At 37.0% G+C, this 25,825-nt stretch overlaps 2 protein-coding genes across 2 annotated transcripts; one reads left to right on the top strand and one right to left on the bottom strand.

Annotated features, from left to right (window-relative positions):
- Window positions 1-5,491: 5,491 nt before the first annotated feature.
- Window positions 5,492-18,179, bottom strand: LOC101086749 (olfactory receptor 51G1-like). The gene is given in 5 exon segments (XM_045038090.1): window positions 5,492-5,577; window positions 7,419-8,067; window positions 8,069-8,366; window positions 15,552-15,643; window positions 18,153-18,179. Coding segments are annotated over 5 exon segments (1,152 nt in total).
- A 5,556-nt stretch (window positions 18,180-23,735) lies between these two features.
- Window positions 23,736-24,695, top strand: LOC101086501 (olfactory receptor 51L1-like). The gene has a single exon (XM_023238990.2). It carries the CDS (start codon window positions 23,736-23,738, stop codon window positions 24,693-24,695), a length of 960 nt encoding a protein of 319 aa, XP_023094758.2.
- Window positions 24,696-25,825: the final 1,130 nt, after the last annotated feature.

Here is a 25,825-nt window from a genome sequence, read left to right as displayed (position 1 = left end):
AGCTTTTTCAATAATAGTAGAATAGCATGCAAGATGTCTTTACAGAATTCAGGCAAGTATGGGTCAACAGTACTTATTACCATAAGCAGGTCTTACTAACATAACTGCAGTTTATAATTGAGGCCACAGGCCTTGTCTCAGACTAGATTCCCAAGAACTAAACATGGGTTAAACTGACTTAATTAAAATAATTTTTAATTTTAAAAGTTGTAATAATGAACTACGTAATTTTACATATAATGTTCTCATTGTAATAAAATATATTATTTAAGCAAAGTATAACTGCTTCTGACTCTGATTTTTAATTTAAAAAAAAAAATTTTTAACGTTTATTTATTATTGAGAGACAGAGCACCAGCAGGGAAGGGCAGAGGAAGAGGGAGACAGAATCTGAAGCAGGCTCCAGGACCTGAGCTGTCAGCACAGAGCCCAATGCAGGGCTCAAACTTACTAACCACGAGATCATGACCGGAGTCAAAGTCGGATGCTCAACCAACTGAGCCACCCAGGTGCCTCAACCTCTGACTCTGATTTTAAAGATGCACAACCTTCTTTCTATTATGATTCAGATCTGATCAGTCATTTAGAGAGTGGTACCTTGTCCAAGAAAGAAAGAAAGAAAGAAGAAAGAAAAAAAGAAAATAGAAAATAGATAGGATTTGTGGAAAGATAAAGTGGAAACTCATGCTTCAAGGCAAAAACAACACAAATAACTAAAAAACTATAGTGCTCAGAAAAAGCTTCTGACCTTGATCCTAAATCTTTCCTACTAAGAACAAATGAGAAAATATATTTCCCCCAGCAGATTCCAGTATTTATGTGCTCAGGAAAAACATCTCTGAAGTAAGAAAGAGGAGCCACCTCTCAAAATCCCCATCAAGTGCCCATCAAGTGCCAAGAATCCCTGCTCACCCAAATGCTGTTTTGAGAATTTACAATCCATGAGACAGATTGCTTCCCCTTGTCAATGAATAAACTGGTATCTTCCTGTCTTGTAAAGTCTACTGTGGCCCTTTGGGAACTTCAAATCCCCTTCAATCTACTCTAGTTCTAGGCAGATAAACCCTGATTGTAGCAGATATTTGGCTGGAATGATAAATAATGATAATTTTCTAGGAAACAGAAGACCCATAATGTAGAAATCAAACAAGCAAGTTCCAGAGAAAAATTCAGTCTTTCTGACGAACTCATATAACAATTAAATAGTGTCCATGTATTGAATGACCTGGTGATTAAGGTCCTGCTATTTTCCTCAATCTGCCTGGCTTATTACCACCACCAATCCCTGCTTCTCTTGCCTGGGGCTTGTCTGTATAAATGACATTGTCTGGCTCTAATGCTTGCTCGATTTTTCAGTTGAGCAAATGACTTATTTCCTTCTGTACCAAAGTAGCCTCATCTGTAAACTGAGGATAAAATCATTGACAGGATGGACTAAAATTAAAGGAGATATAGTAATCAGAATACTTAGCATAGATTCTTTATATATAGTGACCATAAAATAATGGTAATTTGATGAAGACAATATATGACAACAACAGTATTTCTTTGAAAAGTCACAGGAGGTAGGAAGCTATGAGGACATTCTGAAGTATCCTTCCAGAAAGGAAACACCCCAGAGTGGGCACCTCACAAAAGTGACCTAACCTGGTAACCTGAGGGGTGGGAATGATGCCAGTTTCATCTCCATCTCATCCAGTTGAAAATTCAGTGGAGCCATAATATAAATTACTTCATAACCTTTTTCTCCACCCCCAAAGTCTTTGGGTAATTATGATGGCTTTACTTCTATGCTTTTCATTCTACTCAGTGTCAGTTGTGGAGAAAAAAAAAAGTCAGAGCCCAGGATGAAATGGGAAGTCTCTCCAAGAACAGGAATGAGGTCTTTGGGACTACAGGGAGCCTGGACTCTGAGCAGCCATGTTACTGTTCTCAAATTGCCACAACATATAATCACTACATTCCATATATTCACTAGTGTTTGCTCTGCCTGTTTTTCCACAGCTCCTTATATGCTGGCCTTGGTTCAATTTTTGTCCAATTCCTCTTGTTTCTGATCCTATGTTTCAAATTCATTCACATGGTCTTGTGATGTCTTCTACCATTTCCCAGAGAAGGAGGATGGATTTTGAGGAGTCAGATTATAAACTAAAAACCCAGAAAGAGCTACAATTTGGGGTTTAGACTCTGATTAATATTTTTTTCTTCTTTTAAGTGTTTATTTAATTTTTTGAGAGAGAAAGTACAAGCAGGGGAGCAGGAGAGAGAGAGAGAGAGAGAGAGAGAGAGAGAGAGAGAGAGAGAAGATAGAGAATCCCAAGCAGAATCTGTGCTGTCAGAACGTAGTCAGAATAGTGCTTGAACTCAGGAACCATGAAAAAAAAAATTAACCTGAACCGAAATTAAGAGTCGGACACATAACCGACTGAGCTACCCAGGCACCCATAGACCTCTGAGTCATAATTAATGTCATATTAAAAACCACTGATACTTGGGATTGGAAGAGACCTTGAAGGTTATCTGGTACAATCCTAATCCCATTCTGGAATCTCTACTATGTTACACCAGAAAAATAATCCTTCACCCAGTATAAGCATCATATCCCACCCATGGGCACAGAGACCACCTACCATAAAAATCTAGGGCATCCTAGGCACGTCCAGCCTGAAAAGCCTGAGTCTGGCTTGAATGCTATAGCAATGAACATGAACAATGAAGGTATCTTACTGAAAATTATATCCTCTGATGAACTGAGAATGTCTCTCTTCTCCAACAGTGTTCTGGTCCTCCTTCCCACACTCTGGGTGTCCACCCTCCTCTCTTTTGTCTCTCAAGTGCCCCTCTGTAATTTCCTCTTACACTCTCACTTTTTTTTCCCCCAGGACTCACTCATGTACCTGGTAGAATAGTTCCACTTGTCATCAGAGACCATTCTAATTCTCAGAGGAAGAAGGATCAGTTCATAAGTCTCCTCCAGTCCTTCAAGATATGAGGCCCTACAAAAAATGCAAAACAGTATATGTAACCCTGTCAGTGCCACCATTTTAGTTTGTTTTTATCCACCACTCCAGCTGCAGCAGGATTGAGAGTTTGGGAATACAGGGGCAAGAGGGCTATTGAGAGTCTCAAATACTATTGCATCAATGTCTAGAAGAAATGAGGTAGCACAACAGGAATTTTTCAGGAATTGATGACCTCAATATAAATAATAGTTTTCCTAAAGAAAATGTACTCAATTACTAAAGAAATTCACCATCCACTGATAGTCTATGGAAATGAGACATTATTTATACATTAACAGTTGCAAACCCTCACAATTCCATCTTCAAATGTCTTCTCCATGGATTGCCAGGCAAATGATATGAACTTACTGTGTTCACTGGATGGATGTTTCACGATTCTCCTTATACTTAATTTATTTGATATTAATTGAAATCACTTTGATATCATATAATTTGATACGATCAAGGATCCCAAATTAAAAGATTTTCAATAGTCAATGTATCCATACTCCTTTGCCATATGGTCTATATATTACTCAGGTATACAATGGAAGGAAATAAGAACACAATTTTATTTTCCACTGCCCACATCTTTGACAATACTGGTCATAAGTTCAATTTTGAATGATTCACTATGATGGGAAGAATGTGATGGGCAGATATTCATATTCAAGCACTACCTAAATCACAAGCCTGAGAGTGGATATAAATATGAAAGTCAAAGTGGTTTCTGTGAGAAGGGCATGTTTTTTCTATTTCCCAGATCTTCCCTGCTCTGTGTTTTGACCATAGTGGATTGCCTCAATGGGTCCTTTCACTATCTGGGTTCTCATATGACTTGGTCAGTGATGGGAGCTGGAAACAGGAATACAGAAGAACATACAGTTTAGATATTTACTCCCCTGGGTTCCTATCAACCCTTCATGATGGCTGTATCTCTCTACAGAAAGGACAAGTGTATATCAGGTGTCCTTCTCCACGCGATGCCTTTCCTGAGTTCAGGTAAACTCTTTTTCCTTTGCCACTTCAGGACTAGTGATGGTAGCAAACATCTCATCTGGAATACTATAAAATAAATATATATACAGATAGAGATACAAATATAAATACAAATTTTCTTCATTTTCCTAAATATTACCTATATATTTTTAATGACCCCTGACCTCTTTATCAAATTCTTGAAATTATCCAGTTTGAGGGTGGCATCTGTTTCCAAGAAAAACTTAATTAATACAAAGGAGTCATGTCTACCTCGTATACATTTCTGTTACTCTCCATCTCTGTGTTGATCACCTTCACTACCGCTCTCTGGGAGTTTATTACATGCCAAAGTTTTTATGTGTGTAAATTTTTTCTTCATTGTTTTCTTACAAGAAACATGATGTCCATTTTTTTATTAAAAGGGACAAAATGTTTTGTTTTATTTTGTTTTTTCAAAATTGAGCGTCAACTTAGAGAAGCCAGCTACTTAAGTGGATAAGAGAAAACTTCAGATAAATTATTGCATGCTTAGTTTTCTTACATACTTCAGTTAGAAAAAGCTGGCACTGAGCAAAGATAAGAAGACAGAGTGAATGAGCCTAGGGAAGAAGAAGAAAAGAGGCCTCTTTCACAAAGAAAAGTTGAATCAATTCTTCAAGTGGCAATGTACATAGAGCAGAGTAGATGGGAATCATCTTCCCAGAGTAGATGGGAATTGCCCTGGAGCTTAGACTTTTCTTGTGGGAAATAAGACCACATGGTCAGAATGTAAAAAATAAGGTCTTTGTCATGTATCGACCTTAACTGCATGTATATATTTATTCTCTAGCATTCTGTTTTCTCTAGCATTCATCTGTGCCTTTGCTATAAAATCTGCTTTCCCATCTCATTTCATCTTTAAAGTGCATTTTTCAGACTTTTTGCTTTTAAAATCATTGGAAACTACAGTCTGTTGTTATTTTTTTCATTTTTACTTGAAATAATTTTATTCCTTAAATAAAAAAATTATAAACTATGGTTTGACAAAGTTTTTAGTTTTTTCATTAATTGTTTTTATATTTTTTCTTCTTTTCAGGGAATCCTAGCCATAATATTGTTAGGTGTTTATTTATGTTTTTCAGCTTCCCATTATTTAACCAAAGGGAGTTTTGGGGGGAATGATTTAAAATAGTATTTGTACAAACATCAGTTTAGATTTTCTTTGAACTGACATGCTAATTGCCTCAGATACATTCTATTCTCCAATTGGATTGTACACCTTTAAGTTTCAGTATTAAAAATGTGTTTCCTCTTATTTCTTAGGGAATTAGATGGGACAGCAAGAGTCTTGGGAAGTTTTTGACATCTCTCTTACTCTAGTTTATATAAAGTTCTGAAGACATTTTCCTTACTGGGAATGTACACTTAACCAAGGGATTTTGATATACTTTTTATCCTATTTCATCATAGGTATACAGCCCTTTAAGTGTGAAGTGTAGATTGGTCTTGTGAAAACTATCTCAATTAATTCATTGCCCAAGCTTTTTCTGACATTCATTCCAGTGGAAGTAAAGGAAACAAAGAAATGCAAACTTCTTATTTATTCTATACCTAAATTGAAGCATCTATTTTATTATGATTTAGCTCAAAATCTGGAGAATAAGGTCTACTCTGCATCAATGGAAAGAAAATGTACCTGGTTACCATTGTCCACTCTTTTACATATTACCTCTGTTACCTTTGAATAGTTAACTTCTGTAAGTCTTAGCTTTAATATGAAAAATTGGACTTCTCAAAACTGAATATCAAACATCTCCATATTTTTTGAAACCTGAATATCAAGTATCTCCATATTTTTTGAATGAAATGAATTTCCTCTTACTAAACCTCCTTGTACCAGGATTTGGAGATGCTTTAAAGCTAGGAAGTAATGATAGAAATTCTTATAATATTTTTCTTATAGACACATGTAGAATTTATTTTTTATTTTCATTTTTAATTAATGCATTTAAATTCAAATTAGTTAGCATACAGTGTAGTATTGGTTTCAGGAGTAGAACCCAGTGATTCATCACTTACATGTAACACCCAGTGCTCATCCCAACAAGTGCCCTTCTTAATGCCCATCACCCATTTAGTCTATCCCCCTCTAATTCCCCTCCAGCAACCCTCAATTTGTTCGCTGTATTTAAGAGTCTCTTATGGTTTGCCTCCCTCTCTGTTTTTATCTTATGTTTCCTTCCCTTCCCTTATGTTCATCTGTTGTGTTTCTTAAATTCCACATACGAGTGAAATCATATATTTGTCTTTCTCTGCCTCACTTATTTCACTTAGCATAATATACTCTAATTCCATCCATGTTGTTGCAAATGGCAAAATTCCATTCATTTTGATTGCCAAGTGATATTCCATTGTATATATATATATACCATATGTTTATCCATTCATCAATTAATGGACATTTGGGCTCTTTCCATAATTTGGCTATTGTAGATAGCACCACTATAAACATTGGGGCACATGTACCCCTTCAAATCAGCACTTTTGTATCCTTTGGATAAATACCTAGTGGTGCAATTGCTGGATCATAGGATAATTCTATTTTTAATTTTTTGAGAAACCTCCATACTGTTTTCCAGAGTGACTGCACCAGTATGCATTCCCAGCAACTGTGCAAAAGTGTTCCTCTTTCTCCTCATTCTTGCCAAAATTTGTTGTTTCCTGAGTTGTTAATTTTAGCCATTCTGACAGGTGTGAGGTTGTATTTCATTGTGGTTTTGATTTGTATTTCTCTGATGATGGGTGACGTTGAGCATCTTTTCATGTGTCTGTTAGCCATCTGGATGTCTTCTTTGGAAAAGTGTCTGTTCATGTCTTTTGTCCATTTTTTCACTGGATTTTTGTTTCTTGGGTACTGAGTTTGATAAGTTCTTTGTGGATTTGGGGTACTAACCCTTTATCTAATATGTCATTTGCAAATATCTTCTCCCATTCTGTAAGTTGCCTTTTAGTTTTGTTTATTTGTTTACTTCCCTCTGAAGAAAATTTTATTTTGATGAGGTCCCCATAGTTCATTTTTGCTTTTATTTTCCTTACCTCCAGTGACATGTCTAATAAGAAGTTGCTGCGGCAAAGTCAAAGGAGTTGATGCCTGTTTTCTCCTATAGAATTTTTATGGTTTCCTCTCTCACATTTAGGTCTTTCATTCACTTTGAATTTATTTTTGTGAGTGGTGTAAGAAAGTGGTCTGGTTTCATTCTTCTGCAGAGACATGTAGAATTTATTAACTATCATGTACTTATTATGCACAAAATGTGCTCAAGAAATTCTAAACAAGTTATCTTTAGAATGTAGAAAATGGATGCAAGGGTCAAAATAATAGACAATCTTATCCCATTTAAGTGTGAGCAAGCCCAACCCTTTTGGGTGATAGTACCCTTAGGAAACCTTAGGGAATCTGCTTTGTCTTGATGCTATAAATGATTGAGTTAAGTACTGTTGGAACTAAGAGGTAAATATTGGACATGTTCATGTGGAAAAAGGGGGAGGAGTGTTTTGCAAAGCGATGCACTAAGGATAGCCCGATCATGGGCACATATAGAATGAATACAGCACAAATGTGGGAAGCACATGTATTGAGAGCTTTGAGCTTCCCTCTCTAGGATGCAATGCCTAGCACAGAATGGAGGATGAATGCATAAGATAACAAGATTCCTAAAGAATCTACACCCCAATAAAATCCAACAACAAACAAGCCATATAAAATGTTGAATGAGATGTCATCACAGTCCAACTGGATGACATCTTGATGCAAGCAGAAAGAGTGAGAGAGAACATGGGAGTGACAGAAGGAAAGTGTGGGAATACAAACAAGAATAACAGGGAGGACAACAGAACATCTGATTATAATGAAGACCCCTATGTAGACAGTGTGCTGTGGAGTGAGTTTGCTGGAATACCTCAAAGGATCACAAATGGCAACATAGCGGTCAAAAACCATGGCTAGAAGCACAGCTGACTCCATCAGGGAAAAAGTATGAATAAAATACATCTGGGATACACAAGCATTCACCTCAATCTTCCTAGTATCAAACCAGAAGATTTTTTAATACTGTGGGCAGGGTAGAGATAGACAGGCCCATGTCAGTAAGGGACAGAATGGCCAGGAAGTAGTACATGGGCTTGTGGAGACTCTTGTCTATGTGGATGATGTGAAGGATTGTACAGTTGCCCACTATTCCAATCAAGTAGCACACATGAAAGGGGATGGAAATAAAATGATTAACATTCTTGGAGCCAGGAATCCCAGTGAGGTGGAATGAAACAAACTGTTCCATACTGGAGGTAGAGCCTGTCATGAGTCTGTCCCAAGTAGCCACTTTCCTACCACAAAAATGTGGGTTCCTAGAAGGAAGAAAAACACACAGTATGGAGAAGACAACTCATATTTCTACCTTAGTTTTTTTTCTTTTCTCTTATTGTTTTGTAGACACATTATCTATACAGTTTGAAAAATGGTTTTGAAAAATTACCCAAAGTCACCACCCTCTTTTAATATATTACTTTTTAGTCTTTTAAATGGTTTATGGTCATTATGTTTTTTTCTGTCAATATTTTATTCTACTAATTCTGGATTTTGAGTTATTCACAGGATATTCTTCCCTCCTCTAAATTTATAATGCATTGTCCTATCTTTTCTACTAATATTTTGATAAATTGGTTTGTTTTTATTTACTTGTAGATTCATCATTTACTTGCCATTTATTCTTGTGTATGTTATTAAGTATGGATATTTTCCAATACTCTGATCTCTCCATGTCAAGCATTAATTTTCCTCAGACAAGGACACTTTATAGAAACATTTTAGAAGGAACATTGGAAGGGGCGCCTGGGTGGCTCAATCCATTAAGCATCAGACTTTGGCTTAGGTCATGATCTCACAGTTGGTGAGTTCAAGCCCTGTGTTGGGCTATGTGTTGTCAGCTCAGAGCCTGGAGCCTGCTTCAGATTTCGTGTCTTCCCCTCTCTCTCTGCCCCTCCCCTGCTTGTGCATGTTCTCTCTCTCTCAAAAGTAAATAAATAAACATTTTTTTAAAAAAATAAGGAATACTGTAAAAAGTTTAGGTAATAAATACATCATAAAAAAATCCATTTTCAATGGAAAAACCTAGAAGACTAATCAAATCATATCATAGGATATAATGGATACTTGAAAAACATTGCACATGTAGTGAGTATGGTTACCAATTTGAAAGGGAAATAAATAAGCTCTCAAACTGGTTTAAATGGGACCCAGAAGCCCACAAACATCCAAGGATAAATAGCACTTACCTCACTTATTCAATATGGGTGTTTGGAGTTTGGTTTCCATTTCACATTCCCCACCCAACGTTCATTTATGTGTACGTATACTGCAATCAGACCAGAGTTTTACTTAAGTGAATTCTTATCATTTTTTTTTTGATTGATGTAATTGATTTGTGAGCCACATCAGCCTTGTTGATCCTGAAGCCTCCCTTTTGGTGTCACTGGAACTCAATTCTTTTTCTAATCCTCCTGTCTGTAGACAGGGCACTGGGCCATCTTTAACAGATACAAGAAAAATATCAGCAATCACATTCTCATGATCCTAACTAATGAAGTTAGTACCCCCCACACCCTCAGACTTTGATCCAGTGGCTCATTATAATTGCAAATATCTGGTGCCATTCTCCTAGTTTTCTTATTTTTGCTTCTTTGCTCATTCACTTCTAGTGTATTTCAGTTACAAAGTGACTTAACTTTATGTCACAACATTTTACAGGTAATTAAACAATGTTTGAAAATGCTTACCACAGTCTTCTTTCAATTTGAATTTTTACATTTTAATTATCATATTTGTACCATAAAATATCTCCAATGACATCAAAAGAGAGGCATGTTATAGGTAAGTAGACTGAGGCTTAGAGACTTAAATGGTTTGCCTAAAGGCACACAGATGTAGATGGTAATTTCCCAGAATAGTGGTTGCATCACCTGTCTGGTTGCTGCAGCCTTGTGACTAGCTTGGTCAACATCCAAGTCCAGCCTACTACAGTGAGCAGTCCCTAATACCAAAGCAATGTTAAAATAAATTCAGTTCCTTCAGACGCTTCACAAGCTCAGTATTTTACTCATCTGTACTTTTGCTGCCATGCCTTCTTTCTATCACAACAAACACACAACATCTTATGTTTGTTACTAAAGTCCTCGTCCGTTAACCATCTATGTCTTATTCCTCATAATGCAATGATTCTTTCATAAGAGAAATTTGCTTATAATGGAGATCTTTACATAGTTAAAGAAGAAAAAAAAGTTATCATTGTCTAATTCCTTAAGTTTATTCATGAGTTATAATCATATCCCAATATCTAAGAGTATTTTTAGACTCTTTAAAATTATTTACACATTTATTATCATATTTGAACTACTAAATATCTATATGAGATCAACAGAGGCCATGTTATATATGAGTAGCCTGGGTTCAGAAATGTTATTGAGCAAACAAAAGAGTCATTAGAAGTAGAATTTAAGCCCCTGCTTCTAAAGCTTCTGTAACTTCTACTGAAACATGTTAACCCTATTTCAGAAAGTAGCCCCGATTCTGTACTGTGATGACCCTTAGTCACACACTAGGAATTAGAGTGATGGATATAATTCATAAATGGCCCTTCCTACTCAGACTGCAAAGCATGTTTTCCCGGCTTCCTTATGTAATTCCCTTGTGCTCTCCTGCAAATGCCCCCAAATTTTACCTGGGCAGGTGTTGTTTTCTCACTTTTCTTTACAATTTTACCAAAAAGATAGGTCTAGAACAAAACTGAGGGAGGCAGGTCATGAAAGGAAAATGTTTTTCTGGGCAGAGAAGGGAGTGAAGTGGGAAGAGCTCTAAGAATCTCCAACAAGAGTGAGGATGTATGAAACAGTCCACTGAATATCTCTGGTTGTATGTCTAAAAGGCACAACAAAGATCACATGGCCAAGAAAGAATTCTTGATAATTGCCTTAATATTTCCATTTTAGTAAATGTAACTCATGCTGCATAGCTGATCAAATATAAAAACTAGGCATTGTCCTTGATTATTCAAATCTTCTCACTTCAACCTAACCCCCTAACATGTCCTCTTGTTCCTATGTCCAGAATATTTAACTAATTCACTTCTGCTTTTTATCACTACTATGATTTCTCTTCTAAACTATTTTATTAGCCATTTAACGCATCTAATTCTTTTCTTTTTTGAGCCATTCCCTCAAATGAATTTTTCTTATAGCAGTAAATTCTTAAAGACATAAGCAAGGTAAATCATTCCTGTGTTTAAAATGTGTTAACTGCTGCCTACTGATCTCAGGTTGAAAGGAAAGCCATTGCCATTACTCATAAGACCCTTCTTTCCAGTGTGTGGGGAAAGGAAGATGGATTTCTACATGTGATTTTGCCCCTACTCCCTTTCCTCTTTACCTTTTGCTCAAATCCCCCAGAGTACCTCTCAGAGAGTTTTACTATTTCCAGCCTCAAAACATTATTGTTCCCATTGTTCACCACATTACCGGCATTCTTTCTTTCTCTGTATAATAATCCAAGTCTCCTCATAATTCTATTCAAATAGTCTCTTTCCACTTATCTAAAATACTGCAACGTATCTCTTCTCATAGTACTGTACCACATTATGTATTTTTTCCCACAAAATTCATTTTTTTTTCACCTCAACCAAATCCTTATGTCCAACCACCCACAATCTCTTTTCTTTAACCCACATTCTCTTTCCATTTTTCCACTGACAAATTGGTCATTGTTTTTCCTCCAAGCTTAGCCCTCCTCCCCCATAACAGACTTACTCAAGTCTATAGCCACTTGCATTTCCCCATTACTTAATTAACTTTCAGTGCCTTGCTTTCTTGCTCATGGAGTGCTCAAATTGGAGATGGTGCTTCTTAAGTGGCATAGGAGTTACCAATTTATATATTTGAGACAAAATAAGCTTTTAGTTTTTCCTGGCTATAGATGGTTCCTGGAAGCCTGAGAGAACCATAGCCATTAATGCCACATAAGGAGTAGGGACCCACAGGCATAAGGGATGAATGTAGCTCAGGATGAGACAGTGGGGATTTCCACAGGAACAGATACTGCCCAAGAAAGATTCAGGTGGATAAATTCAAGGAAACTCTGACTGTATCTCTGATAGCTGGCTGAGCTTAGATACACAGAGGAGTGGACAAGTTCCAACTGAAAAGCCTTTAGTAGAACAAAAGGCTCTGTGGATACTAAAATTATACAACTGCTTCTGTTTTACAAGCAACAGAATCTCCACTCTATTTTGGGATTAGATTGCAACTCCCTTGAAATTGAATTTATGCATGGGCATCTCTGCTTAATTCAGTCCATCAGTCCATCGGAAGGCCGATGGAGTGATGGGTAGGAGAGTAGATGCATCAGTCCCATATTCTGAGCAAATTTTAGAAATAGATGATATCTGAATAATGGTTCATGCAGCTTAAAACAGTATTAAATTCATTATGTCATTTTACATTAACAAAATCCTGTGACATGCTCATCTTTTAAGTTGACTCCTCCAAAACTTAACTAATAGTTTAACTTAAAAATATGTAACTATATGACTCCTCAGTTTACAATGTTAAAGATTAAAAATTTGTAATTTTACTTGGGTTCAAATTCCAGTGCAATGAATTCACACTAGAATAGTTTTTAGGCAAATGAACTGAACATTCTTAGCTAGTTTTCTTAACTGTGTTATGGTATGATTACATATCAATAAAATTCCTTAAGAATTAAATTGGATATGAGAAACAGTATGGAGATTCCTCAAAAAATTAAACATATAATTACAATATAATCTAGTAATTTCACTACTGGGAATTTATACAAATAATACGAAAAACACTAATTCAAAAAGATATATGCACCCTAGATTTATTGAAGCATTATTTAGAATAGCCAAATTATGGAAGAAGCCTAAATGTCCATCAATAGATTAATGGATAAAGAAAATGTGATATATATACATATATCCACTAATATAATGGAATATTATTCAGCCATAAAAAGGAATGATACCTTGACATTTGCAACAACATGGATGGATCTGGAGGGCATGATGCTAAGTGAAATAACACAGTTAGAAAAGAAAAGTAGCATATGATTTCACTCATATGTGGAATTTAAGAAACAAAACAAATGAACAAAGGGAAAAAAAAGGATATAGAGAGGCAAACCAAGAAACAGACTCTCAACTATAGAGAACAAATTGGTGGTTACCAGAGAGAAGGTGGGTGGGGGTGGGAAAAATAGGTGAAGAGAATTAAGAGTATACTTATCACAATGAGCACTGACTAATGTATAAAATTTTTGAATCATTGTATCGCACACCTGAAATGAATATAACATTGTATATTAACTATAGTGGAATTAAATTAAAATATAAAATAAAAACTCAAAAAAAGTATCAAATGGGATAATGCCTACAATACAACGAACATAACCCTCATATATGCTCAATACATATTTGTTTATCTCTTTTATTTATTTATTTATTTATTTATTTATTTATTTATTTATTGTACAGAGATAGATAGAGTATGTAAGATTTAGCCAGAATACATTATAGGCCATTTATCTTATTCTTCATTGAAATAAGATGTGAAGTTTCTTTCCTCTATTCCCTTTTTTCTCCAACGTGTAGTTAAATAAGTAGCAAAATGTTGACAGAATTTGCTTTTGATGGAGACTGATCCCCGGTTATGTCTGAAAGATTCAATATTATAATCAGTAAACTATGAATGTACAACAGTATTTGGGGATTGGTGTGGAATCTAATAAACTTATGACAATTCTCTGGTTGTCTTAAATTTATACTGACATTATTGGACAGAAAAATAATAACACTCCCTTGCTTTCTTTTTGCTTCTCTTTTTTTTCATTCATTGAAATTATGGCAAATATAGAAAGATATGGCCTCTGGTAAGGAAAAATGTTAAAGGAGAAAGACATACAAAAATATAAAATATAAAATGGCAAGAAATAAAAGACAAGTTCATGTGCCGTATGGAATGAGGACAGATGTCGATGGTGGTTCAAAGTTCCCAGAATTATACTCTCACAGGAACTGATATGTGAGCAGAATCTCCAATTCTAACCAAGTTACTGAGGGCATGTATGTGTGAATAAATACCACTATGAACAAAGACACAGAGTTGTTACCTTCATCAACCAAGTAAATGACCAGTTCTCTATGCAGAGAGATATAGAAAAGGAATTTTAAGAGGATAGAAAAATTTAATGTCTTACAAGACATGGGAGGCCGCATCTTCTTTGTAATTTCTTGGTTTATATTTTTTCTGGTGAATACAATTGTAACTGCATTATTTATTTGCCTCCCTTAAGCTACACAAGTAACACAAGTATACTGAGTACATTGGCTCTGTTAAAAAAAAAAAAATCAAACCACAGAGATACAACTACATTATACCTTTCCCATACTTTTTTTCCATCCATCCTACATTTAAGACTCCTAATTTGGGTATGTATTCTTTTAAATTGTTTTCTGGGTTTATATAATTCTCACTACAAATGTGCATATATTATACAATTGACCTTTGGATGACATGGGTTAGAATGGCATGAGCCCATTTATACATGGATTTTTTAAACAAATACAGTACAGTATTATATATGTATTTTCTCTTTCTTATGATTATTTTAACATTTATTTTCTTGGGGTTCCTGGGTGGCTCAGTTTGATAAGCGGCCAACTCTTGATTTCAGCTCAGATCATTATCTCACTGTTCATGAGATCAAGCCCCATGTAAGGCTCTGTACTGACAGTGTGGAGCTTGCTTGGGATTCTCACTCTTTCTTTCTCCGCCCCTCCCCTGCTTGTGCATGCTCTCTCTCTCTCTCTCTCTCAAAATAAATAAACTTTATTAAAAAAAACACAAAATAATTTTATTTTCTCTAGCTTACTTTACTGCAAGAATATAGCATATAATAAATATAACATATAAAATATGTGTTAATCAATTTATGTTATCAGTAGAGCTAACAGTAGGTTATTAGCAGTTAGGTTTTTGAAGAATCAAAAATAATAGGCAAATTTTTGACAGCACAGGGCTCAGAGCCCCTGACCCCCATGCTGTTCAAGGATCAACTATATATCCACATATTCATCTGTTTCAATCATCAAAAGAGAATATCCATCCCTAGGACCTTGAAGTACAAATGATCACAGTAAGCAGAAATTTTGGATATGAAACTTCAACAGCGTAAGTGGAAACACACGTGTCATCACTGTAACTCAATATCGATGCCCAGTTTGTTGTACGTATTCCAATCTTTTCTTCAATGGACCGTGAATTAAGGGTTATTTTTCCTGATCACAAGACTCCATAATCTTCAGGTGTCTATAATAGTGGTGAGGCAGGCAGACTAGGGAAGCGCTGGATATTTGCAAGAGTAACAAAAAAAAATAGGGAACTGAGTCTGACATCTGACAGTTTGTGGTGATTAAGCCAACCTGCGACAGCTCTGTGGTTTCTCAAGACCGCAAGTAGACTTACCTGCAGCACGCATGCACACAAAAAGCCAGTTCTGCACTAAATGACCGAGAATGACGCCTCCACTGGGAATGCCAGAAGACTCCTAGTAGGTCCTGGCCACATATGGAGTATCCGCAAGAGCAAAATTTGCCTCTGCATAGTACCGACCATAGAGCATGCGTAATGCTATGTAGAGTTCCTAGATATCCCCTGCTATTCCCAGAACCCCATGGGAATATTTAGTCCCCAAAGGACAACCTCCCATACGCATCAGAGCCTGACATCCACTTGGCATCACTTGGATTTTCTGAGTTTTCCCACACTTCCACTTTGGGAGTGTGTACTTTTGCATTGTAATAAATCTTATGCTTATACTTTATTCTAACTCGTCTTTGAATTCTTTCTCCAGCGAAGTCAAGAATCTGACATTGGTTGGTGGTTGAGATCTTGGGTCCTGAGAACTCCCCCAATGTATAAGTGGGTAGAGCAAAAGACCTAGAGTCTGCTTCATATTCTGTGTCTCCCCCTCTCTCTGCCCCTCCCCTCCCTTGCTCACACTCTGTCAATCTCTCTCTCAAAACTAAACATTAAAAATTAAAAATAAATAAAAATAAAAAGAAGAAAGCATGTGTGTATGGGAGGGGGGATAAGGCTGTTTATTATGGGACCAGTATGACTTTCAAAATATCAACAAAACTAAATGTCACCAAAACCAAAAAGCAACCATGGAATGGGAAAAGATATTTGCAAATGACATATTGGATAAAGGGTTAGAATCCAAAATCTATAAAGAACTTGCCAAAGTCAACACCCGAAAAAACAAATAATCCACTGAAGAAATGGGCAGTAGACATGAATAGACACTTTTCCAAAGAAGACATCCACATGGCCAACAGACACATGAAATGATGCTCAATGTCACTCAGTATCAGGAAAATACAAATCAAAACCACACTGAGATACCACCTCACACTGGTCAGTATGGCTAAAATGAACAACTCAGGAAACAACAGATGCTAGTCAGGATGTGGAGAAAGGGGAATCCTCTGGCACTGTTGGTAGGAATGCAAACTGGTACAGCCGCTCTGGAAAAGAGTGTGGAGGTGCCTCAAAAAATTAAAAATAGAACTACCCTACGACCCAGCAATAGCACTAGTAGGAATTCATCCAAAGGACACAAGAGTGCTGATCCATAGGGCTACATGTACCCCAATGTTTATAGCAGCACTTTCAACAATAGCCATATTATGGAAAGAACCCAAATCAACTGATGAATGGATAAAGATGTGGTTTGTATATACAATGGAATACTACTTGGCAATGAGAAAGAATGAAATCATGCCATTTACAGCAATGTGGATGGAACTGGAAAGTATTATGCTGAGTGAAATAAGTCAGTCAGAGAAAGACAGATATGGTATGTTTTCACTCATATGGAACTTGAGAAACTTAACAGAAGACGGACCATGGGGGAAGGGAAGGGGAAAAAATAGTTACAATGAGAGAGGGAGGGAGGCAAACCATAAAAGACACTTAAGTGCAGAGAATAATGTGACGGTTGATGGGGTGGTGGGGGAGAAGGGAAAATGGGTGATGGGCATTGAGGAGGGCACTTGTTGGGATAAGCACTGGGTGTTGTATGTAAGCGATGAGCCATGGGCATCTAGCCCAAAAACCAAGAGCACACTTTACACACTGTATGTTAGCCAATTTGACAATAAATATATCAGAAATAAATAAATAAATCCATATTCTTCAGTACTTTGAGTACTGAATAGAGTGTATTAACATGGTAATATATAACATACTATTAAAAATTGGTTATCTTCTTACCTTTTTTTAATTTGAAGACAAAAATGAGGACTGATTTTTAAGGTCTAGCATTTTTGGCAGCATAAATAAAATACTGTTCAGCATCTGAAAACAATTTTTTTAAATAATAAATAAAAATTAAAAAAAAAAGAACGCATGGTGGGGGGCGGCGGCGAGGCTGTTTATTATGGGACCAGTGGGACCAGTATGACTTTCAAAATGTTGTTCTATGATCTTTTTATATATAAAAAATAATCTTTATTTATTTTCGAGAGAGGGACAGAGACAGAGCATGAGCAGGGGAGGAGCAGAGAGAGAGGGAGACAGAATCTGAACTAGGCTCCAGGCTCTGAGCTGTCAGCACAGAGCCCGACGCGGGGCGCGAACTCATGAACCAGGAGGTCATGACCTGAGCCAAAGTCAGATGCTCAACAAACTGAGCCATCCAGGTGCCCCAATGTTGTTCTAAAATCTTAGGAAATGAGACAAGTATAGTCAGCCAATCACAGCATGGGGTGGGGGGAGGGGGAGCCAATCCAGAAGTGTGCAGAGTGGAGGAAAGGTCTTGAGGGGAAGTTTGGATGAATCTGACTGCTTAGAGAGGGAGCTGAATGGAGAGAAAGCCATAAAGTTGTTTGACTAACTGGATATGTAGAAGGAAGTGAAGGAAGCTCACCATACAGGTTGTAACCACATTGTTGCAGGTCTTGCCTGCTGAGGTCCAGAGTGAGTACAAATTGTGTCCTAAATGGAGAGTCAGGAGCAACGCAAGGAGCTGTCGGTTTCCCGGCACACTGGCAGCGGGCTCACCTTGTCCTCACACTGAATGAACTTCATGTTGGTGCCAACGAACCTCCTTCTGTTCACTCCACAGCAAGTAGCACATCATCAAAAATTCTGGCTTTTCAATCTCAAAGCCCCACCCTGTAACTTGGCATGTCCCTGAACTATTAAGACTAAAATCTTGAAAGAAAGAAAGAAAGAAAGAAAGAAAGAAAGAAAGAAAGAAAGAAAGAAAAGAAAGAAAGAAAGAAAAAGAAAAGAAGGTGGAGGAAATCTATTCTGTAGCAAAAACCTTCTCTCACATCATGTCTCACTCTATTTATTGTCGTACAACTACACTATTTCTTACTAAGTACCCCAATCCTAAAACTCATGCACATTCTTCAGCTTTCAGGTGGTATCACGATCTTCCAAATGGAAGATTTTTGGATTTTCATACATTTAACTCTGGATATTGGTACTCAGATATTTTCCCTCATTTAGCATCCACCCAAAGGTCATATTGAAAATTCCATATAGATACATATACATGAATGTAAATATATGTGGAAATGTATTAGTAAAATTTAGCAAAGCTTCTCTATTGATAAATAAGGAGATATTCACAGAGATCACCTCAGGGTCTTACAATAACAAAACAAAATACTCTTGCACTTGTCTGTCCCTAAAGATACCTTCTATGTATTTGTTCAGATGTAGCCCTTGCTGAGGCAGAGTAACTCAGAAAGAATATATGGTGCTGTGTCTTATGACAGAAATAACTCCTACCTAAACATTTATATGCATTGTAGTTTCTCCATAGGCTAAAGTTCCCTCATTTTGGCTTAAGTAAATCATCAGAAGTTTTAAAATGTATGTTATTATTTATTTGCTTTATAGGAAAATCCATGAAGTGTGATTTAAATTAATATTAAGGGAAGTAAAGTAGGGCGCCTGGGTGGCTCAGTAGGTTAAGCATCTGACTCCTGGTTTTGGCTCAGGTCATGATCTCATGGCTTTGTGGGTTCAAGCCCCATATTGGGCTCTGTTCTGACAGTGCAGAGCCTGCTTGGGAGTCTTTCCCTCTCCCTTTCTCACTGCCCCTCCCCCACTCATGCTGTCTCTCTCTGAAAATAAATAAACATAAAAATTTTAATAAAAAGAAATTAAAGTAAAAGGAGAAGAATGAGGCATTGAGTATAAGTGAAGGCAGTAGGCTCAGATCATTTGTCTGGTAATTCTATAAGAAGATGTTTGAAGATGGAACTGTGAGGATTTTTCTACTGTTAAAGTATAAAGAGTCTCATTTCCATAGACTATCAGTGGATGGTGAATTTCTTTAGTAATTGAGTACATTTTCTTTAGGAAAACTATTATTTATATTGAGGTCATCAGTTCCTGAAAAAAAACAGTTCTCAACTGAAAGTATTAAATACAGCAATGTCTAGAGATTAGTGAGTCATGACAAATGTGCAATAGACAAATCTGAGTTGAGTGAACCTATGATAAAGTTGTTAGGAGTTATAATTAGACCAATATTGCCAAGATCAAAACCGGAGTTGGAAAAATTAGCTGTAGACCACATTTTCAAACGTAGTTCCTATACTAAACAGGGCTGACATTACAATTGGAACTCCCACTCCAGTTAGAGATTTCTGATCATTCGTTAGTGCACATGCCAGGCTGCTGTACTGCTCAATCACCAATAGACATGTAGCAAACAATATTGTTACCAAAAATAGAGTTTTAAATGTTGAGTAAAGGCCTCTATTTTTAATCCTATCAAACATATTAATCTGTTTCATCAGGAAGAGCTCTAGGGCACGGTGAACAAAGTACCACACTGGTCAATCAGATCCGAGTGATTACATTGGTTTTATGGCACATCATGAGGTTTTGAAAATAGATTTTATATTTTATAGCAGTTTTAGGTTCATAGCAAAATTGAGTGGAAGGAACAGAGATTTCCCATATATCCACTGTTGTATGATTTTGAGGGAGGCAGATCATAACTGAATCTCATTTTTATCCAGTGTATAATAATAGAACTGAAGTAGATCACTTCTAGCTCTTAGGGTATAGACTGTCCCTCCTCAGTTTAAGTCCTTAAGAAGTCCCTCTCACTGGCTTCACCATATCCACAAATCCTTACTGCCCCATCATATCTCGGGTACAAACTAGTATCTCATCTCATGTTGTGCTACCTCATTTCTTCTAGACATAGATGCAATAGTATTTGAGACTCTCAATAGCCCTCTTGCCCCTGTATTCCCAAACTCTCAATCCTGCTGTAGCCAGAGAAACACAGACTGAAGTGGTGGCACTGACAGGGTTACACACACTGCCCTGCATTTATCCTGGGGCCTCCTATCTCAAAGGGCTGGAGGAGACTTATGAACTGATCCTTCTTCCTCTGAGAATTAGAATGGTCTCTGATAACAAGTGGAACTATTCTACCAGGTACATGAGTGAGTCCCAGGGGAAATAAAAGTGAGAGTGTAAGAGGAAATTACAGAGGGGCACTTGAGAGACAAAAGAGAGGAGGGTGGACACCCAGAGTGTGGGAAGGAGGACCAGAACACTGTTGGAGAAGAGAGACATTCTCAGTTCATCAGAGGATATAATTTTCAGTAAAATACCTTCATTGTTCATGTTCATTCCTATAGCATTCAAGCCAGACTCAGGCTTTGCAGGCTGGACGTGCCCAGGATGCCCTAGATCTTTATGGTAGGTGGTCTTTGAGTCCATGGGTGGGATGTGATGCTTATAACGGGAGAAGGATTATTTTTTTTTCTGATATGACAGAATAGGGATTCAAGAATTCTATTAGGATGTACTAGATGACCTTCAAGAAGGTCCCTTCCAATCTCAAGTATCAGTGATTTTTAAGGTGACATTAATATGACTCAGAGGTCTAACCGAATTACACTTCTTCTGATGTTTGACATCTTAAATTCAATCCTTAAACTCAATCCTCCTCCTCTAGGAAATGGTAGAAGACATCACAAGACCATGTGAGTGAATTTGAAATATAGGATCAGAAACAAGAGGAATTGGACAAAAATTGAACCAAGGCCAGCATATAAGGAGCTGTGGAAAAACAGGCAGAGCAAACACTAGTGAATATATGGAATGTAGTGATTATATGTTGTGGCAACTTGAGAGCAGTAACATGGCTGCTCAGAGTCCAGGCTCCCTGTAGTCCCAAAGACCTCATTCCTGTTCTTGGAGAGACTTCCCATTTCATCCTGGGCTCTGACTTTTTTTTTTCTCCACAACTCACACTGAGTAGAATGAAAAGTATAGAAGTAAGGCCATCATGATTACCCAAAGACTTTGGGGGTGGAGAAAAAGATTATGAAGTAATTTATGTTATGGCTCCACTGAATTTTCAACTGGATGAGATGGAGATGAAACTGGCATCATTCCCACCCCTCAGGTTACCAGGTTAGGTCACTTTTGTGAGGTGCCCACTCTGGGGTGTTTCCTTTCTGGAAGGATACTTCAGAATGTCCTCATAGCTTCCTACCTCTTGTGACTTTTCAAAGAAATACTGTTGTTGTCATATATTGTCTTCATCAAATTACCATTATTTTATGGTCACTATATATAAAGAATCTATGCTAAGTATTCTGATTACTATATCTCCTTTAATTTTAGTCCATCCTGTCAATGATTTTATCCTCAGTTTACAGATGAGGCTACTTTGGTACAGAAGGAAATAAGTCATTTGCTCAACTGAAAAATCGAGCAAGCATTAGAGCCAGACAATGTCATTTATACAGACAAGCCCCAGGCAAGAGAAGCAGGGATTGGTGGTGGTAATAAGCCAGGCAGATTGAGGAAAATAGCAGGACCTTAATCACCAGGTCATTCAATACATGGACACTATTTAATTGTTATATGAGTTCGTCAGAAAGACTGAATTTTTCTCTGGAACTTGCTTGTTTGATTTCTACATTATGGGTCTTCTGTTTCCTAGAAAATTATCATTATTTATCATTCCAGCCAAATATCTGCTACAATCAGGGTTTATCTGCCTAGAACTAGAGTAGATTGAAGGGGATTTGAAGTTCCCAAAGGGCCACAGTAGACTTTACAAGACAGGAAGATACCAGTTTATTCATTGACAAGGGGAAGCAATCTGTCTCATGGATTGTAAATTCTCAAAACAGCATTTGGGTGAGCAGGGATTCTTGGCACTTGATGGGCACTTGATGGGGATTTTGAGAGGTGGCTCCTCTTTCTTACTTCAGAGATGTTTTTCCTGAGCACATAAATACTGGAATCTGCTGGGAAATATATTTTCTCATTTGTTCTTAGTAGGAAAGATTTAGGATCAAGGTCAGAAGCTTTTTCTGAGCACTATAGTTTTTTAGTTATTTGTGTTGTTTTTGCCTTGAAGCATGAGTTTCCACTTTATCTTTCCACAAACCCTATCTATTTTCTATTTTCTATTTTCTTTTCTTTCCTTCTTTTTTTTTTTTTTTGTACAAGGTACCACTCTCTAAATGACTGATCAGATCTGAAGCATAATAGAGAGAAGGTTGTGAATCTTTATAATCAGAGTCAGAGGCAGCTATACTTTGCTTAAATTATATATTTTATTACAGTAAGAAAATTACGTTTAAAAGTTACATAGTTCATTATTATAATTTTAAAATTCAAAATTGTTTTAATTAAGTCTATTTTAAGCCATGTTTAGTTCCTGGGATTGCTAATCCCAGACCAGGCATGTGGCCTCAATTATATGTGGTTTAAATGTGGATATGTTAGTAAGACCTGCTTATAGTAATAATTGCTGCTGACCCATACTTGCCTGAATTCTGTAAAGAAACTACATATGGTGTTCTAGTATCATTGAAAAAGCTGGGAAGCTTAGGCAGAAAAAGACATTGTGTGTAAATCACAGCAGGAATCATTAAAAAATAGAACTAATGTTAAGATCAGTAGCCCTGGGATGCCTGAGTGGCTCAGTCAGTTAAACATCCAAATCTTGATTTAGGCTGAGGTCATGATCTTCGGGTGCTTGGAATCAAGCCCCATGTTGGGTTCTGGACTGACAGCAAGGAGCTTGCTTTGGATTCTCTCTCTCCCTGTCTCTCTGCTCCTCCCTTCCCTGTCTCCCTCTCAGAAAGAAAGAAAAAGGAAGGAAGGAAGGAAGGAAGGAAGGAAGGAAGGAAGGAAGGAAAGAAAAGAAAAGAAAGAAAGAAAGAGAAATAAATACTTTTACAAAAAAATATCGGTAGTGCCTGGCAAGAAAATTCTAGAGAAAAATTATAAAATGAAGAATGTAATCTGGATCAGATTGTGTGTGGACTGGTCTGGGTTGTGTCTTTAGGAGAAGATTGTCCATATTTTGAGAGAATGTCAAGGAGTCTGCATCTGAGAAGCAGGAGGGAATCTCCTTGTGGTTATAAGGAAGTTATTTTACTTAACAAACAATACTCAGCAGTGAAATATAGAAAGAAAAAGCACAAATTTGGGGATGAATTCAAGAGTGCTTATAGGAAAGTACTGAAGTTTCATTGTTTTGTTTTGTTTTGTTTTCCTGACTCAGATGCTGATCTTATCATTGCCTTCCTCACTGGAACGATCCTGAAAATGGATTGTGGTTTAACAGCGAGCTCTATGAGAACCTTAAACTCCAGTAATACCCTGTCCTCCACATTCTATCTCTCAGGTATCCCTGGCTATGAGGAATTCCACCACTGGATATCCATTCCATTCTGTCTCCTGTACCTTGTTGGAATCATGGGTAACTGCACCATCCTGCATATTGTTCGGACAGACCCCAGGCTCCATCAGCCCATGTACTACTTTCTGGCCATGCTTTCCCTCACCGACATGGGCATGTCCATGCCCACCATGATATCACTGTTCAGGGTGTTGTGGTCCATTTCCAGGGAAATCCAGTTCAGTACCTGTGTGGTCCAAATGTTTTTCATTCACACTTTCTCCTTCACGGAATCATCTGTGCTCTTGGCCATGGCCTTTGACCGCTACGTGGCTATCTGCCACCCTCTACGATATGCTACCATTCTCACCCCAAGACTTATCATGAAAATTGGAATTGCAGCCCTGCTTAGGAGTGCCTGTGCCATGATTCCACTTCTGGCTCGGCTGGCCTTCTTTCCTTTCTGCCACTCTCACATCCTTTCTCATTCATATTGTCTGCACCAGGACATGATCCGCCTTGCCTGTGCTGACACCCTGTTTAATGTTATATATGGGTTGCTTCTAATCAGTGTGCTGTGGGGAATGGACTCTCTGGGTATTTTTGTGTCTTATGTGTACATCCTTAACTCTGTATTAAAAATTGCATCACGTGAAGGGCGGCTTAAGGCTCTCAACACGTGTGCGTCTCACATCTGTGCTGTACTCATTCTATATGTGCCTATGATGGGGTTATCTATTGTCCACCGTTTTGCCAAACACTCCTCCCCACTGATCCATATCTTCATGGCTCACATCTACTTATTGGTTCCACCTGTGCTCAATCCAATCATCTATAGTGTGAAGACCAAACAGATCCGTCAAGGAGTCCTCTACCTACTTCTCCGCACAAAAATCAGTTCTACTATGATGTAGGTATATCCTTAAAACAATGATGACATCAGTCTAAATGATGTAAATACATACTGATTGTTTGCTCTAGGTATGTTGGCATCAGAATTACCAATGAAATACTGAAAGGCAGAAATGGAGCTAACAGAGTATCCTCAGAATGGCCAAAAGGAGAGAGTTGATGTCCACTGAGACCATACAGATTGACTTAACAAGTGCTTCATAAATTCCCTTTAAATATGAACATGTTGGTATTGAGTGTTTTAGAAATCATTTCCATCTGCTCCCTCCCATTTCTGATCCCAACCCTTCCAAGGTCATTTATCCATTAAGTTTGCCTTAAATATATTAAACCCATATTTCTTTGCTTCCTGATATTTATATTTCCAGGATATTTAATATTACCTTTATTCTTATATCAATGTGTTTCTATATCTGCATGTCCACTTATTCTCTCTTTTTTAAAGATTGGAAAACTTTTTCTTGATTTAAGAGGACATTAAGGCTCAAAACAGAAATTATCAAGTTTCATGGTACATCAGCATCATCTTTTAAAAGTCTGTACACATGTTCTGCCTTTTCTGAGGAGATTTGTTTCCCTCAGAAATAGAAAATTGCCATCTGCATATTTTTCTTTTACTTAATTTTAAGAAATATTTTTTAGAATAATTACTGAGACTCAGTAATTTTTGAAAGCCTCTAGATATTATCATATGAAGCCAGTGACTATAATCCATTGGATCAAATGTATCTTAATAATAATTTAGGGCTACACTACTTATTCATATGTAAAAATAAATATATCCCTGATGAATTTGGCTATGAGGAATTTCATTCATGTAACAATATAACTCATTGAGGTGTAGCTACTTATAAATTTGTGGTAGTAGGAGACAGTTACAGATTTAGGTCTCAATTTTATCTGTAACTCTTTTCAGTATACAAAACCATCTTTCCTTATAATTCTAAAACTATCTAGCACATAGCTGTGCATAGGGTGGTACAAAAAAAACCTTGCAAATGTAACTGAATTTTCTTGGTTCATGGTCTACACTTGTTTAAAGGCAAAAAAATAAATTAAAAAATGAAGGGGGATATGATACTTTTAAAATGCCTTATAATTCCCAATATTTGTAGAAGTCTTTTTTTAATGT

The sequence above is a fragment of the Felis catus genome, chromosome D1 (assembly GCF_018350175.1).
Source record: "Felis catus isolate Fca126 chromosome D1, F.catus_Fca126_mat1.0, whole genome shotgun sequence".
NCBI classification, from domain to species: Eukaryota; Metazoa; Chordata; class Mammalia; order Carnivora; family Felidae; genus Felis; species Felis catus.
Note: the sequence above shows the minus strand (reverse complement) of the source record. Positions and strands in the feature narration are given on the sequence as shown.